This window comes from Gekko japonicus, unplaced genomic scaffold, assembly GCF_001447785.1.
Source record: "Gekko japonicus isolate JY-2015 unplaced genomic scaffold, Gekko_japonicus_V1.1 scaffold853, whole genome shotgun sequence".
Lineage (NCBI taxonomy): Eukaryota > Metazoa > Chordata > Lepidosauria > Squamata > Gekkonidae > Gekko > Gekko japonicus.
The window spans coordinates 627,320-646,033 of NW_015164210.1; the positions used below are offsets into that span (position 1 = coordinate 627,320).

Genomic DNA, 18,714 nt, shown 5'->3' on the forward strand with positions numbered 1-18,714 from the left:
TGGACCCCGCCGGGAGAAGAGAGAAGGCGCTGCCAACCGGGTGTCGATAGGGAAGTCCCTCCCCTTGTGAAATGTGGCCCTAGGTAGGTCTAATCACTACTATATAGTAGTAAGTCTGTAAACCGCTCTGAGACCCACTAGGGGTTATGGGCGGTATATAAGCCTCATGTAAATAAATAAATAAAAAAATAGAAACGTTTGCTTCACACCGACATTGGTATCGTTTAGACATCAGGAGAAGACTATTTCATCCTCTTGGGAGGAGTGTGACCCTGCTGGTTCTGCTGGTTCTCTGAGAGGTTTTCCATATCGGCACTGGGACTAAGGGGCACTGTGTTATGGTGGTTCAAGTCCTATTGCGGGGGTCTCAGGTGGTGGTGCTCGGGGGTTCCTGCTCTACCCCCTGTCCGTTGACCTGCGGGGTTCTGCAGGGTTCGATCTTATCCCCCCACGCTATTTAATATCTACAAGAAGCCACTGGGAGAGGCCATCGGGAGGTTTGGGCTGCGGTGTCGCCCAGCTCTACCTTTCTTTCCCACCTAATCCCAAGGATTCTGTTGATGTTCTGAACTGGTGCTTGGAATCAGTAATGGGCCGGAGGAGGTTCAAGAAACTTAATCCCGAAAAGACAGAGGTTCTCAGGGTTAGTAGAAAGGCAGACCAGGGACTTGAGACTGCCCCTGTCTTGGATGGAAAGCCAGGTTAGCAGTTTGGGAGTGCTGCTCAACACAGAAAACCAGGTGGCTGTCATAGTTAGGAGTGCTTCTGCCCAGTTGCAGCTGGTGCACCAGCTGCACCTGTTCCTGGATCACTCTGATCTAGCCACAGTGATCCATGCCGTAATTACACCTACACTGGACTACTGCAATGCTTCTACTTGGGCTACCCTTGGAGAGGGTTCAGAGGCTGCAGCTAGTACACAATGTTGCAGCTAGACTGCTGGTCGGGTCCAGTTACAGGGATCATGTGACCCGGATGCTGATGCTACATCAATTACACTGGCTTCCCATCTGCTCCTGAGCCCCATTGAAGGGGACCTTTAAAATCCTACATGGCTTGGGACCATAGTGTCCGAAGGGCCATATTTTCCCATATGTTCCTGCCCGGGAACTAAGATCACAGGGAGAGATTTGCCCGCTTGACTGTCCCATCGACCAAAGAAGCCTGTCTGGTGGATACACGAGAGCGGGCCTTTTCAGTGGCAGCCCCACAGTTAGGGAACAGGCTCCCCAGGGAGGCGCACTTGGTCCCCCTCACTCATGATCTTTAGGAGGCACCTGAAGATAATCGTACTCATGACAGCTTTTGATTAGTTCTTCTACCTACCAGCAATTTTATTATTGACTTTTAAAAGTGGTTGTTATGTATTTTGTTATTATTATTTACATTTTAGAAAGGTGTGTAATAAATGTTTAAAATAAATAATAAGTTAGGTTGAGAATGCACAGCAGCTTCCGTAGCAGAGTGGGGATTTGAATCCAGATCTCTTGGATCCTAGTCCGAAACTCTAATCCATGTCACTACAGTGGTTTAAAGAATAATTTAAGAGGTGGCTACCCAAGATGGAGAATCTAAAGATGAGAGATCTTGCTTTATACTTTCACGGGACGCAGAACTAGGTTTGTAGACAGCTGGCTTAACAGATTCTCCCTAAAAATAAAAATAATAACATTCTATTAATACACTTGCTTGAGCTACTTTTTCTTCTGCCAAATTGTGACAGTCTTTTCCACACACAGGGCCAGTTATGGAGTCAGTGAATAAAAAAGCTGAGGGGAAAGAAAGACCTAGCCCCACTGGCAAGCCTGCCTATTACTCCACATGGGTAGCTGAGGGAATGGAGTTTCTAGAGCTCCCCTCTTATTATGCAGCTAAGCTGATTTTCCGATCACATTAAGTTGTGGGCTATTAAACATTTTCACCATCTTGCATTATACATGTAAACAAAATAAATGAAACCTGCTCTAATAGCATAGCAAAATTACTTTTGTGTAGTTAGCATTACATAGTCATCGTATTACAAAGCAACTGTAATATGCCCGTAAGCATGACGGCTATACCAGCCAAGTCAGAATTTACGGTCATTCTACTGCTAGCAATGGGAGTTCCTCATTGCTACCACTAGGTGCTGCTGTGGAGCTATGCATGTGGAAGATTTTTTAATTATTACATTTTATTCCACTCGGCTTCGGAGGAGGTCAAACCAGTATCCACGTTCCCCCTCCCCAACAATGACCCCACGAGACAGGTTTAACCAAGAGAACACGAGTGGGGCCACGGCATGCAGGATTTGAGCTTGGGCCTTCGCAGACCAAGTCCAATGCTCCAGTCTGTCCATTACACCTCACTGGCCCAGTGTTTAAACTTAAAATATAAAATTACAAGCACAAGGATTTGCAGGGGGAATCTCATTTCCCCCTCCCCTGTTATTTATTTCCCTTCCATGAGAGCCCCCATAGCCTTTTCTGCCTTCCTTCTCTCCTTCCCATCCACTAGCCAACTTACCTTTATCTCACCTTCCCCGTCTCCAGCTTTTCCACCTTCCCTCCCCCTGCGAGCCTCTACCCGGGAAAACCATGGCCCAGCTGTAATGGTGCCTGCTGCCTGGCCCAGCTGCAGAATGGGGAACCCACAAGCACTTGCGAGAGGGAAGCACCTCATTTACCTCATTGGTTAACTCATCCTCCAAAGCAGCCATTTTCTCCAGAGGAACTGATCTCTGTAAACTGGAGATTATTGTTATTCTGGAAGGTTCCAGGCATTACCTGGAGGATGGCAACCCTACCCTTACCCCTGTATTCTGCTTCCCCACACTATTTCCTCTTTCCCTCCCGCTGGAAACCCTGATATCCTCACCCTTCCGTTTCCTTACCCACCAACCTTCCTACCCTTTTAGCTGCCCCTCATCTTCAGCTATATTTATGTACTTCATGATAACACTGCCTTTCTCCACAACAGGAAGCCAAAGCAGGTTACGTCATTCTCCTCCCGTCCATTTTACCCTCGCAGTAACCCTGTGAGGTAGGTTAGGCTGAGAACTGCGTGCCAGGCATAAGGTCACCCAGAAAGCTTCCATGTCTGATGGGGATTCAAACCTTGGCCTTCCAAGATCCTAGCCTGAAATTCTAACCACTGCACACCACTGGTTTTCGTCGGCTGGCTGCTGTTGAACAGTATCAACCAGCTGGGCCGGGGTGAGTCCTAGAAGTCATGTGGTATCAAGTCACCTGGTGGTTGCTGCCAGAATAGGCCCTGATGAGTCTTCACTCAAAGGCAAAAACAGCCTTGGAAGGGGCCCTGCTCTCCCCCCCCCCCCCCCCCCTTTATCGCCAAGGCTTCAACTAGCAACATTGCTATGATTGCCTAGCAATGGCCACAGATGGCATCTGTTTCTTGGTGTTGCTTCTGTTGTTTTTTTTTGGGGGGGGGACTCCCCGGTTTTGTTTTATTTGTTTTTTATTTCAGATTTTTCTGAAAACCCAGGCTTTCTAAGGCCGGTAGAAATATCTTTGTCTTTTCATGGCTCCAGTCTCTGGATTTATGTATCCGCATATTTGGCCATGTTGCGAATTGCATGTACTGATGATGATGTTTATAAAATAACAGAGCGAAGAAGGCAATAACTAGCAGAAACAAGCATTTCTAATATACTGCCCCACACTTACTTTTCACACATACACACACAGCAAACTTTGAGATGGTAGATCAATTGACTGAAAGTTTAATTAATACTCAACGAGACCAATTTTAAAACAGTGCAGCTACATCTAAAGGGCATATTTTGAGGCCATTTTGGTCTTTGTGAGTCAGTGCAGTAGTTAAGAGTGCTAAGTAGGGTTGCCAGGACCCCTCTTCACTCTGGCAGGGGAATTTGGGGGGCGTTCTAGGGGTGGCTGGGGACATCAGTCAACGTCACTCAGAAGTGGCATCATCATGTCAGGTAAGTCATATGGAGGGGCGCTCTGGTATTTAGGAGAAATGCCCTAAAAACCACAGAGTTTGCCCAAATACCAGAGCGTCCCTGACATGATGATGTCACTTCCAGGCAGGGGTCATTTCCTACGGGAGCGCATAGGAGCAGAGCTCCGACAGTAAGGAGCCCAGGGGGCGGCACATGCAACAAGCCCCCCTCCCTGCTCCCAGCAGCCCTCAGGCAGGCCACAAGGAGCAAGACGCAGCCAGGTAAGTTGCAGAGCCCCCCCCCGGCCCGCCTTCAGGTACAAGCTCTCCCTCCTCTGTGAGGGCAGATCTGCACGTCCCCCCCTCAATAGCTAGCAATCCAAAACAGTCCAGTGGTACCTTTAAGACCAAGTTTTATTCAGGTACAAGCTCTCCCTCCTCTGTGAGGGCAGATCTGCACGTCCCCCCCTCAATAGCTAGCAATCCAAAACAGTCCAGTGGAGCCTGAGCGGTGGGCGTTGCCTTCTGCCACACTTCCGGTGATGTCAGGGGGTGTGGCATATGCAACTAAGTTATGCTAATGAGTTCCTGAACCTCTTTTTCTACGAAATGACCCCTGCATACAGGTGACATTATAGCATCACGGATGTCGCACTGCAACGCTCCTGTTTAGAGGTGGGGTTTTCCCTGCTGGCCAGCTGGTCGGCGACGGGGAGAAGCCCCTGAAATCCAGGGACCCGCCACCCAGACCTGGGGGCTGGAAAGCCTGGTGCTGAGCTTAGTTCAAGGAGGCCCAGTTTCAAATCCACACTCTTATCACCAACCTCCCTGGGTGACCCTGGGCCACCTGCTGCCTCTCAGCCTAACCTACATTTCAAGGGGTTCTTGTGAGGATAAAATGGGAAGGAGATGAGGTCACAGGAAAAGGAGGGGATGAAAATGAGAGATAAAAATAGTTAAGTAGAGGCATCACTAGTGATGGGGGGGGCAAAGTCCTATAGGGTGGGTGTGTAAGCAGAACTCCCCCAGACCGATTGCCCAGCTTTCAGGATCTGGGGTTGTGGGGGAGGGTGTTCCCCTACTCTGTAGTCTTTGTGTCCTGGCTTGGAGTGGGCATAGACTTCTCCACCCACGAGCAGCCTCAGCACCCTCCATTCAGTGCGGCAACCCAACGTGGGCCCCTGTTCTCACTGTGCAACTGCCCTCCATACTGAGGAGAGAACAGCATCCAAATTCCTCCTCCCAGAGAACGTCTCCATGCTTGTTGGCTGCAGTGAAGCAGCCGGGGGTACAGATGGGCCCTCAAGGGGAACAAGCTGGAAGAATATGGAGTGAAGAACTGCGAGAATCGCCAAACCAAACTCCGTTGCTCTTCGTTCCTTTCTTGCAAGATTAGTCTCGAAAAGTTCCCTCTTACTTTGTTTTGTAACTTTACAAACCTTGGCTTCAATCCACACAATCTTCTCTTCATTCTTCTGCACCGATCCCGTCCTTGACTGCAGCCATCGTGATTCTTGAGGTAGCTTTTGTTTCTCTGAGTCTGTCTGGGGTACCAGCAACTGACTCTCCAGAAGTACAATGGTCATCCTTATGAGATACAGGTCAATCTTTGCAGGCACTAAAGCTCTAATGTCTTTCATTCTTGTTACATCTTGGAAGGAGAAACAAAGATTGCTAAATAAAGAAGCATGGATTTGAAACTGCTACACTTACTTTCGAATTCAAAGTTAAGAGAAGTCTGCTTTGGTAAGTGGGTTATTTATCAACCAACATATTCCATTCACTGAAGATTAACTATAACAACACTTTAAAGATCTGTGGAAAGTCAAGCTATAAATAAAATGAAGTTGCAGGTGGCAGCGTCGATCCAAAGCAAATTCCACAGAAGCCGCATAATGTTAGGACCCATCAAAATGCCACAAAACGGTGGGCAGCCTTTTGAGTTCACCATACCTCTTCGTCAGTTTGGAGTTTACAAAATTGAAAAGGGGGAGAAAGCAAAAGTATTTGGGTCATGAACTTTAAGACCTTGTCTTGACAGCATCTTCTGTAGAACACTGAACAGGCTAGCAGATTTTAAATAGTGCTTGTACGAGATGGCCTTCCTGACTTTCTAGGAGGAGTAAAAAAAACCTGAGTCCTTCCATTGGAAATATAAAAAACAGTAGCACAAATGTCTCTCAGACAAGCAGATGAGACAAGCAGATCCTTCAAGGGCTGAGCGCAGAGGGAGAACTTGGTGGCCCTCATATGAAGAATACATGAACACGCAACGTACGCAAAACTGAATCAGACTCTTGGTCCATCACAGTCAGCGCTGTCTACTCAGACTGGCAGTGGCTCTCTGGGATCTTAGGCAGAGGTCTTTCACATCATCTACTGCCAGACTGTTTCACTGGAGTTGCTGGAGACTGAACCTAGGACCTTCTGCATGCCAAGCAGATGCTCTGCCACTGAGCCATGGCCCTTTCCTGAAATGCTGGAGATAAATGTTAGTTGGGGCACTGGACAATGTTGCAAAGACAAGGTTTTAAGATCAGGGCCTGAATCATCTCCCTCCCCTTTTAATTTTTGGAATGTTCAGCCTGATATTCGGCAGAACTCAAAAACTTGCATGCAGTTCAGTGTCATTTTGGCAGGTCCTGATGAAAGGTATCACGCGGCTTTTGTTCTCAATCTGATAAATAAAATATTACGGAGCAACAGAGCTTTGGAAATCATCGCAGTTCATGCCAATCGCAGTGCGGTAAAACGGGAACCTTGTAAATGCAGATTAACCCAACACCCGAGTTCTGACCTCATTTGCACTCCATGAATGCTGATCAAATCCAAAACAATCAACTTCTTACACTCATACTCCTTGCCAAATCTGCTGCCTTCTTGCCCTCACCATGTCCCAGCCTTTCAAGGGCAGTGGAAAAGTGCCCACACATTAGCATCTACATCTAGTTTTGGCACCAGGCAACAAAAGCTAAAATTACAAAGAAATTTTCTCTTTCCTCTCTCACCCATCCATTAGAACCCAAATCCAGGAAAGCTTACGTCCAGGCCGACCCAAGGAACCCACAACAACTTTTTATTCTCAAAAAAAACTGTGCATGGGAAAAATGGTTAGCCTGAAGACAGGTAACCTGTTTACGGCTACTCAAGTTCCAGCTGAGCAAGAATTTCACACAGGAGTCCCAAGATTCTGGCCATCGTCACTGTCTCTACATCAAAGTGGACAAGCAAAAATTACATCAAACCATTTCCTGCTGCTTCCGGGGCCGTCCCCATTTTCTACAGGAGAAGCAAGAGCACAAGCCCGCTACAGGTAGGCTGTGCTGCAGTTCACAACCAGAAAATGTCCCTCAAACAGGCAGCTGTCACATGAAGCTGTCTTCTACTGAGTCAGTAATCTTCTCTATCCAAGTCAGTGTTGTCTATCAGTATTGTCTACTAGAAACCCTGGATTGGCAGCAGCTCTCCAGGGTCTCTAGCAGAGGTCTTTCCTGTTACCTGCTATCTGATCTCTTTTTTCTTTTTCTTTTTAACAGGAGAGACTGGGGATCAAACCCGGGACCTCCTGCATGCAAAGCAGATGCTCTGCTAAAGAGCCACGGCTCCTTTCCTTTCCCTAAGCTCTCACACACAACTAGAAAGGGGGGTGCCAGCTCCACTGCCATGTAACCCGTCAAACCCTACGGACCACCCAGAGACTCATGTTGGCCACACATTCAAGTAATGACAGCACATCCAAATCCCCTAAATCAGAACCAGGATCCAGCTCACATCTGGTTTCTCCAAAAAAAAAAAACCCTTCCTTTCTTAGGGAAGAGGGATCCAGGTGGCTTTGGCAGTTCCGTGATTTCGTTGTTGAAGTTAAGATAACATTTTCCCAGATGGAACAATGCTGCAGTTCTGCTGCCGCATTCATGGAGACAGACATTAAATTCTATGACTACATCATCTTGAACATGCCCAGTCTCTTCTGAACTCTGGAAGCTGAGCAGGGTCAGATATACTTGGATGAGTGAAACAGAAAAAGCCATTCAAAGGGGATGGAACAATTCCCATCTTGTCTAGTTCCAACTACGTGAAACTAAGCAAATTGAGAGGAAATAAATACTATTAAGTGGCAGGTCTTCCTTCAGTGGTTACATACGTAAGTGCTGTCAAATCACAACTGACTTATGGAGACTCCAGCAAGGGGCTCTCAGGCCAAGTCAGAAGGCAAAATGGTTTGCCACTGCCTTCAGTGGTTACCGATCACAAATATTTATTGCATCAGAACACTGGCCAATCCAGCCTAGCATCATCTCCTCTGACTAAATGCAGCTTTCTAGAAGCTTGGACAAAGGTCTTACCCAACCCCATGACCTATCTTAAGTGGAGAAGCCAGGGTTGAAATAGAGGCCTCTTACATGCAAAGTCTCTGCTCTGCCACTGAGCGACAACTCAGCCACAACAAATTCTGAACATTTCAATCCAGAAGCGGGCAGCCAAGTTTGGAGGTTTTACACGTGGGACAATTTGTTTCTCATTTTAGAAAGAGGCTCGGCATTTACAACAAAGGTGGCTTGATTATAAAAGTGCACCCAGTGCCACCGTATTAATAACAAACGTGAGCAGGTGCTCTTTGCACCTCTTTTGTCCAGGGAGAGCCCCTTTCAATGATGCTGAAGATTCCTTATTGAAGTAATCCATATTCCAACCACCCCATTCTGTTAGAAACTTATACAGAGTCCCGCTGACTCTATTAACACGTGTTTTATTCTGCTCGTCTATGACCATAATAAATGATCGATTGATTGATGTCTCACCTGAATTGATGGGAGGGCTCTGGATGACTTTGGTGATCAGCTCTTGTATCTCAGGAGTCAGACCTGCACATTCTACGTCAACTGGGTAGCCAGCTTTCAGAGCTTGGGATAAATGAGTGCCAACCACCGTAAGAGGTAAAGACCGCGTCTCACTTATACGCTTCTAAGACAACAAGAGGAGAAGGTATTAGAAAAAGCCTGACCTGTGCAACTTGACAAACCTCACCTCGGCACTTCAAATATACATCCTTGGAAACCAAAATAAACAATCTCAAGGTTGCACGGCGCATTACTCTGTTAGGTGTACAAATAGTGTTGTTGCCAACTCTGGGTTGGGAAATGGCTGGAGATTTGGGTGTGGAGCCAGGGGGAGGGACCTCAGCAGGATGTAATGCCATGGAGTCCACCCTCCAGGGCCGCCTGGACATCAGCTGTCATTTCAGGAGCCTGTAATTCAGTTGTAATCTCCAGGCCCCTTCTGGAGGTTGACAACTCTACGTACAAATGAAACATGCTTGGAAGCCCTTGGAAGCCAGGTTGGCTAAAGACCCCTGTTGAATGTACAGTCAAAGGTAAATCCAAGTTTCCTGCCATATCATTAATGGCCTTCACATACTTTTTTAAAAACCCACAGTAATACAGAGACCTTTACTGATTCTGTGAACTTAGACGGATCATGAGATGGAGGGCAGGAAGGGCCGCAGCAGTGCTTAGCTCTCGTGGCCCTTTCTTACACACCCAGGGAAAAGCTGATCACCACTTTGGGGTCAGGAAGCAATTTTCTCCAGGCCAGTTTGGCCAGGGATCCTGGAGGCGGGGGTTGTTTTGCCCTCTTCTGGGCATGGAGCAGGGGTCACTAGGGGTGTGGGGGGGGAGATATTTGTGAATTTCCTGCATTGTGCAGGGAGTTGAACTATAGATGACCCTGAAGGTCCCTTCCAACTCTATGATTCTTACTGGTGGGTTAGAGCCAAGCCCAAGATGGGTTGAGAACACAAAGCTGCCTTCTGCTGCATCAGACCACCGGTTTACCGATCTGGATACTTGATTGTGCTCAGGTAGAGGTCTTTGGCACCACCTACTATCTGATCCTTTTGTTTTTACACTGGAGATGCCAGTGATTGAACTCGGGACCTTCTGCATGCAAAGCAGCTATTCTACCACCAAGCCACAGCCTCCCATGGCGCAAGTGGTTCTACCACCAATCTTTCTTTCCCTCCTCACCTCTGTCTGTTACTAATTATTAGAGAAGCAGCAGGGGTGTGAAAGGAGAAAAAGTCATGAACAACAAAGGTGGAGGCAGAAATTGCAATTAGCTGGTACTGAATACATCGGCAGCCACTGCAAAAATCTTGGCTCAGCTGGATGAGGAAGAAAGAAACAAGAAGTTGGAGAAAGGGGCAGAATAGAAACAAAATAAAAGCTGGTCCGTGTTGAAGGTTCAGGTGAAAGGCGGACCTATTACGACATTTTGCTATAAATTAATTACTGTTCATATTCTCTCTAGTATCCATGCATTTCTGCTACAGTTCTAATTGCACATATTGGGTTTAAATGCAAGCTTGTTAAGAAACGCCTCTCCTAAATTAGTTCATTTCTTTGTGCTTGCCAAAGGAAGATAACGGTTTTACGATCTTGTTAAGCCCAAAAGTGATGGCTTATCTGAAGCCGTAAAAGCCTGGAGAACTTCCTCAGAGTAGCAGCGTCACATTTTTTCAAAGATGTCCTGGATAATTAGTTGTGCTTTGAATTATTTTGCTTTAGAGAAAGAAGAACTTGGCAGAGAAGAACTTGGCAGTAGAAGAGACAGATCTGTAAGTTTCTGATAACAAGTTTGCCAAGACTCTGGCAGACTGACGGGCTGCATCTGGCTTTACAGGCCACAAGTTGTGTAGGCCTGGAACATAGTAGTGATGGTTGCATCTAAATTATACTGCTGTGTTAAAAGTGAAAGGTTATATGTTGAGTTTATGGGTGCTGTTCAGCTGAGAGATGAATGTCAATTGCAAAGCTTTTTGGCTCTAAGTGAAAAGAGCTGTGTGCTCTATACCACCTGAGTACATTCGCTTAGGGTTCTTTTAACTTTTCTTTGCAAAACCTGGTCTCTTGTGCTTACCGCACACATGCACCTTGACAGTTATTTTCTTCCCTATAAAGCTGAGGGCAGTATGTTATGTTTGCTGACTTTCTTTCTAGGCAGGAGACACCAGGGTGCAACGCTGTAATCAATGGTTATTTGATACAAGGCATCGAATTACGTATTGCTAATTGTATTATTGCACCTGGTTAATTAGTCCGCAGGTATTTCAGATTTGTTGGCTATCTAACAAGGAACTCTCCTGGGAAGGAGGAGTCAAGCAGGAAGCAAAGCCGGCATCACTGCACCAAAGCACGTTGGGACAAATAAGTATAGCAAAGTATAGGCTTGGCCCAAAGGCGAGGGGGGGGCACATTTCAGGAAAACTTTTGATAGTTTTGCAGGGATGGCTCCAAATGGGTTGAACGCTGATCTAGGAAGCACTGCTTTCCCACAGCAGGCTTACATAGTGTTGTATCAGTGCAGTCATGGAAGCCACAGATCGGTTGGGACTGGGCATGACAGTATTCCCAGACAGAAAATGAACCAGACAAAAATGGTACCAAAGCAGGTGCAGAGAAAGCCTACGGCTGCCAGTAGAAATGAAGAATTGTCAACATTCATGTTATTTAGGAACTGTTTCATTCCCCTCCCCCAACAAAAATTAGTAAATATTCAGAACTCTGTTCCAGTTCCAAACCAGGGTTCATCACATAGCCTGTTACTTCCTATGACCACCACCAGTATGCATGACGTGACCAGCATCTAATCTGATATCTTTCCCCTAAATCAGAAGTTACTACTTTGGTCATAAACAGGGTTACCAACAGGACTTGATCCTGTCCCTTTAATCAAGGCTTAGTGTAGCTTGATCTCATCAGATCTCGGAAGCTGAGCAGGGTTGGCCCTGGCTAATATTTGGAATACCAGGGTCATGACAAGGAGGCAAGCAATGGCAAATCACCTCTGAAAGTCTTTGGCTTTGAAAACCCCATGCGGTTGCCATAAGTCAGCTGTGACTTGATGGCATTTTCCACCACCAGTATAGAAATGGACCCCTGAAGCTTTCCATGGCATGGAGGTAATTAATATCACCTGGCAGATAACCTGGTGTGAAGTCTCTGTTAAAGTGACAGGACATGTTTCTTCCAGGCAGTTGGCAAGCCTAATCATAATCCACAAAACATAGATGGAGGTCCAGCAGCTTACCAATGTCATATCCTTTTGCTGAAAAAGCATATACGTTATGTGCTCTGATTGTGTTAAAGTGCCGCGTCCACCTTCCGGCTGAAGGACAATTTGTGGTTGGGCCCTGGATCCATAAGACTTGAAGACGTCCGACTGCAAGATCACAAGAAAGATTCAGGTGTTTTTTTTAAATTGTAATAAGTGACCTGTGCTTGGAAGGAAATAGAAATATTTTCCAAAGTAGACACTACATTACAGATATACTAAAACCAACTGCTAGAACCTAAGGAGGGCTAAAAATTCAAACATTTTGAAAATGTTTTCCCCCAGGCCTACAATGTATTAACAAAATTTCTAAATTCGCACCGGTTTTATTTTTAAATTCAAGTATTTGAAAGGGTGTGTGTGTTCTTAATGCACAGTTCTATGTTCCAGCCACACAAACTGGAGAAGTGTAGGACAGCAACCGATGTTGCCATCCGAAGCAGAGTTCCTCTCTTCTAAGTCCATGAAGTCACTGAGTCAGAAGGGTGTGTGGTGGCACTTGCCAATGATGATTGTTGATCCGAGGTGTTCGGATCGGTGTACCGCACGTCCTCCATCTTGTGGCCAAACTGTCTTGTGAGCCAGGCCTGAAGATCCTTCACTATCTTGAAGATGTTTTTCCCCAAAACATTGCTTTGCAGCAGCTGCTACCACTGCACAAGGGTCTTCAGAATGTGACTGAAGGGTAAGCTGCAGCAGCCATTCCTTGTGGCTGGCTCCACCTCCTGTGGCAGCCATTACATGGCAGCCGTTTTGTGGCTGCGCCCACCACGCTATGTCAGAATTCCAACAGTGCCCAGAGACTCAAAACGGTCTGGTCCACACCACGACTGAGAGCTGCACTGACTAGAGTGCATCCGATGGCTCTGCTCTGCGGTTTCCAGTTCTCTTGCACTAATAGCATTCCGGTACCTCTGCAAGCTGCTTAGCGGACAGTTGTCTGACGGGCCAAGTCATACCTAACATGAGGGTGACAGGGACAGGATCCCTACTAGGACAAGAAGTCTGGCAACCCCAATTCGTGCTTTCAGAACTTAAGTCCACAGAAGCTGGTTGGCAAAAGCAAGAACCATTTCACAGCTCTCCCACTTGGTGCTCGGGGGGGGGGGTAGCAGATTGGGGGGGGGGTTTCTTCCTTTTTCCCTGCTTGTTACTCACCTCTGCTGTCTTCAGGGTAGGGCTCTCATTGGGAGGGGACTGACAGGGTCCCCCATTGGCTAAATAACTGTGATCCAGCAACGGGAAGGAGGCAGGATCCTTGGGTTCGCCATCCCCCTGGATCACAGTGGGATGGAAAAACCATGCGGGCTGCATGAGAGGTAGACAGAGAACAACAGCTGCTGGGATGATCGGGCACAGACAGACAAATCCCTGTCACCGACGCAGATGCAGCCTGGTTGCACAGGAACATGAGACAGAGGGGGTGGCCCATCTCCACTGATTGGCTGGGATGGCGAAAAACTTCAGATGGGCTGATGACTTAGGGCTCCTCCCAGATGTATCTGGTGGGAAACTATATATTTGGGATCTAAATCTGAGACTCTGGGTATTCTAAAGCTCTGCTGTTCCTCACTGCTACGCCGTTACTGTAAGCCAGCTCAAGCAAGACCCTGAAAAAGCAGCATAGGAATATTCTAAGTATGTAAATAAAGCTATCATGCTTTAGTCCCAATGTATATACTGGTGTCAGTATATACGGCAGATTCCAGTGCCCCACAATATGTCATTTTACTGTGTGCCCTACTGGTCATGTGGTTAGTGCGTTGCTTTGAAGCGTGAGTTCTAGTCTTACTTTCACCTGTCGTTTTTCTGCTAATCTGATTATTGCTGGCCATAAAATACCCCCTCCCCCAATGGGGTTGCCAGCTCCGGGCTGGGAAATACCTGGAGCCTGAGGAGGGCGGGGTTTGGGGAGAGAAGAGACTTCAATGGGGTATAATGCCATAGAGTCCACCTTCCAAAGGGGCCATTTTCTCCAGGGGAACTGATCTCTGTTTTTCTGCTGTAATAGTGGGAGATCTCCAGCCACCAACTGGAGGTTGGCACCCCTATCCCCCAAATCCAGTTCCTAGGGGACAGGGGACCCTCAGGAACAGCATGAATGGGAAGCTGGAAGGCAGGAGAAACCAGCAAAAAAAGCCTCTCTTCCATTAGTGGAAATCCAACCCAGCCATTTCCCCACCTTTCCCCCTGCTGGGACTCAAATGTCTACGTACCGCTTCTCACATTGACGCTTGCCCCCAGTGAGCTATGAATATGAAGCTGTGTCTTCTCTTGAGATTGACAAGGAAACAGCCTTTGGCCTTTCATGTGAGAAGTTATTGTGACTATAACTGAGTCCCACTAAAGCTGGTCGTTGGATGGTGAATTTAAGGAATACGCAAAGAAATAAACCCCCTTGAATCAAATCACATCTGACCTGGAGATTATTGGCTTGACAGAACTCCCTGATTGTGCTCAGGAGCGGAACCAACATGGTGGATTTGGCTTCAGAAATGCCATCAACTCTCTTCACATTTTCTAAAGTTGTAGGCCTGAAGGAAACAACATTCCGAGATTTAGTGACTTTACCTTGAAGAAGGAGGAGGAGATTGGATTAATATCCTGCCCTTCCCTTGGAGTCTCAGAGCGGTTTACAATCTCCTTTCCCTTCCCCTCCCCACAACAGACACCCTGTGAGGTAGGTGGGGCTGAGAGAGCTCTTCCAAGGACTTCTCTTGAGAGAACAGATCTGAGAGAACTGTGACTGACCCAAAGTCACTCCAGCAGCTGCATAGGGAGGAGTGGGGAATCAAACCCAGTTCTCCCAGATTAGAGTCCGTGCTCCTAACCACTACACCAAACTACTTCTAAAGCAGTGATAATCATTCAGTGGCCCCAGAGTCACATACTGCTGTTTGACAAACTACCTCTGAGTCTTCTGAGTACCATTCTCCAATATGGCATCCGTCCCATGTTGCAGGAAAGTGGAGAGGGCCATTGCCCAGTGTGGCTTGTGGTCAATAGCAGGCTCCCAGCCTGAAACAGCTTCTATAGGAGGGACTGGAAGAAGTCAAGCTGTGAACCTCCCTGAGGGGCATGCCTTGTGCTTAGGATGGAAGTAAAGCACACATCTTCTCCAACAGCCCCACCCCACCCTTCTCCGCAGCCTCCTACTTAGGAGAACAAGATGGCCACAGAGAAGAGGCAGCAGAACCACACCACAGCAGCCATCTGGGGAAAGAGCAAGATGGCCACAGAGGGTGGTGGTGGTTTTACACTCCTTTCCTCCGTGGCCATCTGGCCCTCCTCCCAGCACTTTGGCTTCTGCCACCTGAGCTGCTGAGCCTCACACTGGAGAGAGAGAGCAGGAAGGCAGAGAGGGGAAGCCCCTTCCCATCCCTCCAAATACACAAGGGCTGGCTAAGGTTCAACAGTAGAGACAACTCTGCATGCACAGAAGTAATCTTCATCTGGTACTTTTAAAATTATATGTTTAGTAACAATACTTTATCTTCGATTCTTGAGTGTGTGCGTGTGTATGTTGGGTGGGGAGACACACAGGGCAGACTGTAGACATGTGGCTTTTCTGGATGAGATGGTTAGACAGTGTTAGCGATGCAACGGACATGAAGTTGAGCAAACTCCAGAGGACGGCGGAGGACAGGCGGGCCTGGGGTGATGTGGTCCATGGGCTCGCGAAGAGTCGGACTCGACTGTGCGACTGAACAACAAAAATGGCAAACGCAGCTTTCCATGAGCCATGGAGGAAGCACCACTGCTCTAAAGTATGGTGGCGGAAAGTGTCATCAAGGCGTAGCCAATTTAGGGCCACCCCATAGGGTTTTCAAGGCAAAAGAGGAACAGGGGTGGTTTGCCACTGCCTGCCTCTGCATGCAACCCTGGACAAAAGCCCCCTAAAAAGGACATGCACCCAAGAAGAGTGTGCAAGTACTTCCTGGAGAAGCTGAAAACAGGCAGGTAAATGAAGCGGAAGAAGTGGGAGCTACGTAGTACAATCCATTAAACAAGATGATGGTAGATGGCTTTAAATAAGATTCATGGACCTGTGTGGGCTGGGTCTCAGGTAAATGGTGTTAGAGCACCCAGTCTTTCACCTGGAACTCCTGCCTGTAGAGAACACAAAGCTTTAAGAACTGCAGGGACAGCAGGAGTGAGGTTAATTGGGCTGTCCTTTGGCTCACCTAGATCTGCTCAATTGTCCTCAATGCCCCGCACAAAATGACGCGAGACTTGCAGCCTAACTACAGGTGCATCATGTGTGCCTGCACGTTGCACACATCCACAGCCAATACTGAATGCGGCAGCAACCTGCCACGGGGGGCACTTCCGTGCTAGCGTGCCTGCTTAACAGAAGCAATGGGCAAATTCAAACACAAGAGCCACATGATTTATTTGACCATATCTCGCTAGCACGGAGGGATATAAAAAGCCAATTTCATTAGCAGTTCTTTAAAAATCCTGCCAAATAAAAGATGGATGCAGAAGTTTACTAGCTGGAAGCGATCACATCAAGTACAGAGGAATTATGTTTCGGGGCAGCTCCCCAATCCACGGCCGTTGCGTATGTCTAGCTTTTCCATTCTCAGTTGGAGACGGGTGATACTTTGATAGCTTCCCCCCCCCACTCCACCCCCACCCAGCCTCAAAGGAGGTATGGACAGCACCCACTGCCTGTACTGGCCGTTTTCCCTGTCCCACTACCATCTCTGGTTCAACAGATCTCGTATGTTTCATAAGGTTTCATCTCGGATGAATTATTATTTATTTCCTTCAGTTATACCCCGCCTTTCTCTCCAAATGGGGGCCCAGAGCGGCTTACAGCATTCTCCCCTTCTTCATTTTATCCTCACAACAACCCTGTGAGGTAGGCTAAGGTGAGAGTGTGCGACTGGCCCAAGGTCACCCAGTGAGCTTCCGCGGCAGAGTGGGGATTTGAACCCGGGTCTCCCGGATCCTAATCCAAAACTCTGAGTCTACACACCACACAACAACGGCTCCGTCATGCCACTCTAACCTTTAAAAAAAAACACACCGCTTTCTTTCTGTAGTGTAAACTGACCCTTCATAGAAGCAATCAGCTTATATTTATTTTAGCTGAAAGAAAAACTTACCTTATCAGGGTCAAATCTACCAGCACTTTGTTGGTTGCTAAAATGGCAGGAGGGATGTCCTTCTCACTGGCTAGTTTTTGCCTGGCTGCCACTAACTTGCCATAGAGAACCGTCTGTTAAAAGACAAAAGACAAGCCTTCAATTATTTGGTTTACTGAAACACTTTGCATTTGACTCAAGAAGGTTTAGACAGAGGCTTGGGTTTAAGAGTACTGGAAAACATTGAGACGGCAACATCTAGATGATGGACTGGTCAATCCAATTAAGCATTTTGTGTTTAAGAATGTGGACCCCACCAACTAATTACGCAAATGCTCCCCTATACACTGCGAGGACTGCCTTTCTAAGATGCTCCCCTATACACTGCGAGGACTGCCTTTCTAAGATGGCACCTATGGTAAGGATTTATGCTTTTTTCTCCCCTTCTGAACTAGCTATTTTTACTCAAATGCAAACGTATAACTACAAACCAATTGATTGACGCCCATACAGTTTTACACTAAGATTTCTTTAACTGGATGACACGTGAATAAGCTTGCAAGCCTCATCAATGCGAAAATGGAAAGCTGCCTTACATCAAAACCGTTCGGTCCTGTCTATGACTGCCAGCAGCCCCTCAGGTTCTTGAGCAGGGAGAGATCTTTCCCAGTACCTCCTGCTGGAGATCCTTAACGGCATGCAAACCACGTGCTCTTCCCTCATGTCAAAGCTCTTTCAGCTGATGTACTCACCTGTAATTCCTTCTCCCTTGGAGATATAACAGGTTCTGTAGGGGTCCAGGGCACAGGAGGCAGTTTAGCCGGTGACTGCACTGGGGCACTACCAAAGGAAAGATAAGCACACATTCTAATTTCTGTCCAGCCAGTATAACTTGGTAGCGGACAAAAAAGAAATCTCCCTCATTCTTAGTATTATTATCGTATGGCATTGTGTAGAATAGCCAGGAGATCCTAAGATTGTCTGGCAGCCAGAAGTTCTAGCTCTTTTAGCATTATGCACCACTAGGTGGCGAGCCAGACTTGTTTTTAAGCTAAGAGATGTTTCAGAGGTGATTTTGCCATTAACTATCTCTGTGTCATGCCCCTGTTGTTCCTTGGAGGTCGCACTTCCAAACACTAGCCAAGGCCGACCCTGCTTAGCTTCCGAGATCTGACAGGATCGGGCTATCCTGGGCTATCCGGGTCAGGGCAATCTCCCAGTGGAAATCTTGCCACTAAGGGACAAGATTCAAAATCTGAAGGTCCACCATACGGTGTAATCTTTAGTAGGACAACCTACAGTTCAGGTGCCAAGGAGTTTGCGGCATATATAGACAGGAGCCAGAGAGTCTGCAGACTCTATATGCCAGAGAGTCATTCTACCCTCCTAACATATTTTAATGTTAATTAACCAAAAGCTTAGATATATAACCAGCAAGGACAAATTACAACATTCAGAGCTGTATAGTGGCGTCTCTTGGAGATAATTTTGGCTCTGGTGCATTACTGTTAACAAGGAATGGCAGAAGAAGATATTTATCACTGGATTGCATCCAGCGACTGATGGAAGAAGACTCCCTGTTCAGTGGAAAGGGTGATTAAATCAAGCC

General features: G+C 47.1%; 1 protein-coding gene across 1 annotated transcript in view; it reads right to left on the reverse strand.

Moving 5' to 3' along the window:
- The window catches only part of WRN (Werner syndrome, RecQ helicase-like), a 93,177-nt gene that overhangs the window by 3,542 nt on the left and 70,921 nt on the right, over nucleotides 1-18,714 (reverse strand). Inside the window, exons 27-33 of the mRNA XM_015408438.1 lie at nucleotides 17,858-17,945; nucleotides 17,127-17,239; nucleotides 14,432-14,546; nucleotides 11,989-12,120; nucleotides 8,703-8,865; nucleotides 5,340-5,551; nucleotides 1,558-1,650 (exon numbers count right to left, since the gene is read on the reverse strand). Of these exons, the coding sequence (XP_015263924.1) occupies nucleotides 1,558-1,650; nucleotides 5,340-5,551; nucleotides 8,703-8,865; nucleotides 11,989-12,120; nucleotides 14,432-14,546; nucleotides 17,127-17,239; nucleotides 17,858-17,945 (916 nt within the window). The remainder of the gene's footprint in view (nucleotides 1-1,557; nucleotides 1,651-5,339; nucleotides 5,552-8,702; nucleotides 8,866-11,988; nucleotides 12,121-14,431; nucleotides 14,547-17,126; nucleotides 17,240-17,857; nucleotides 17,946-18,714) is intronic.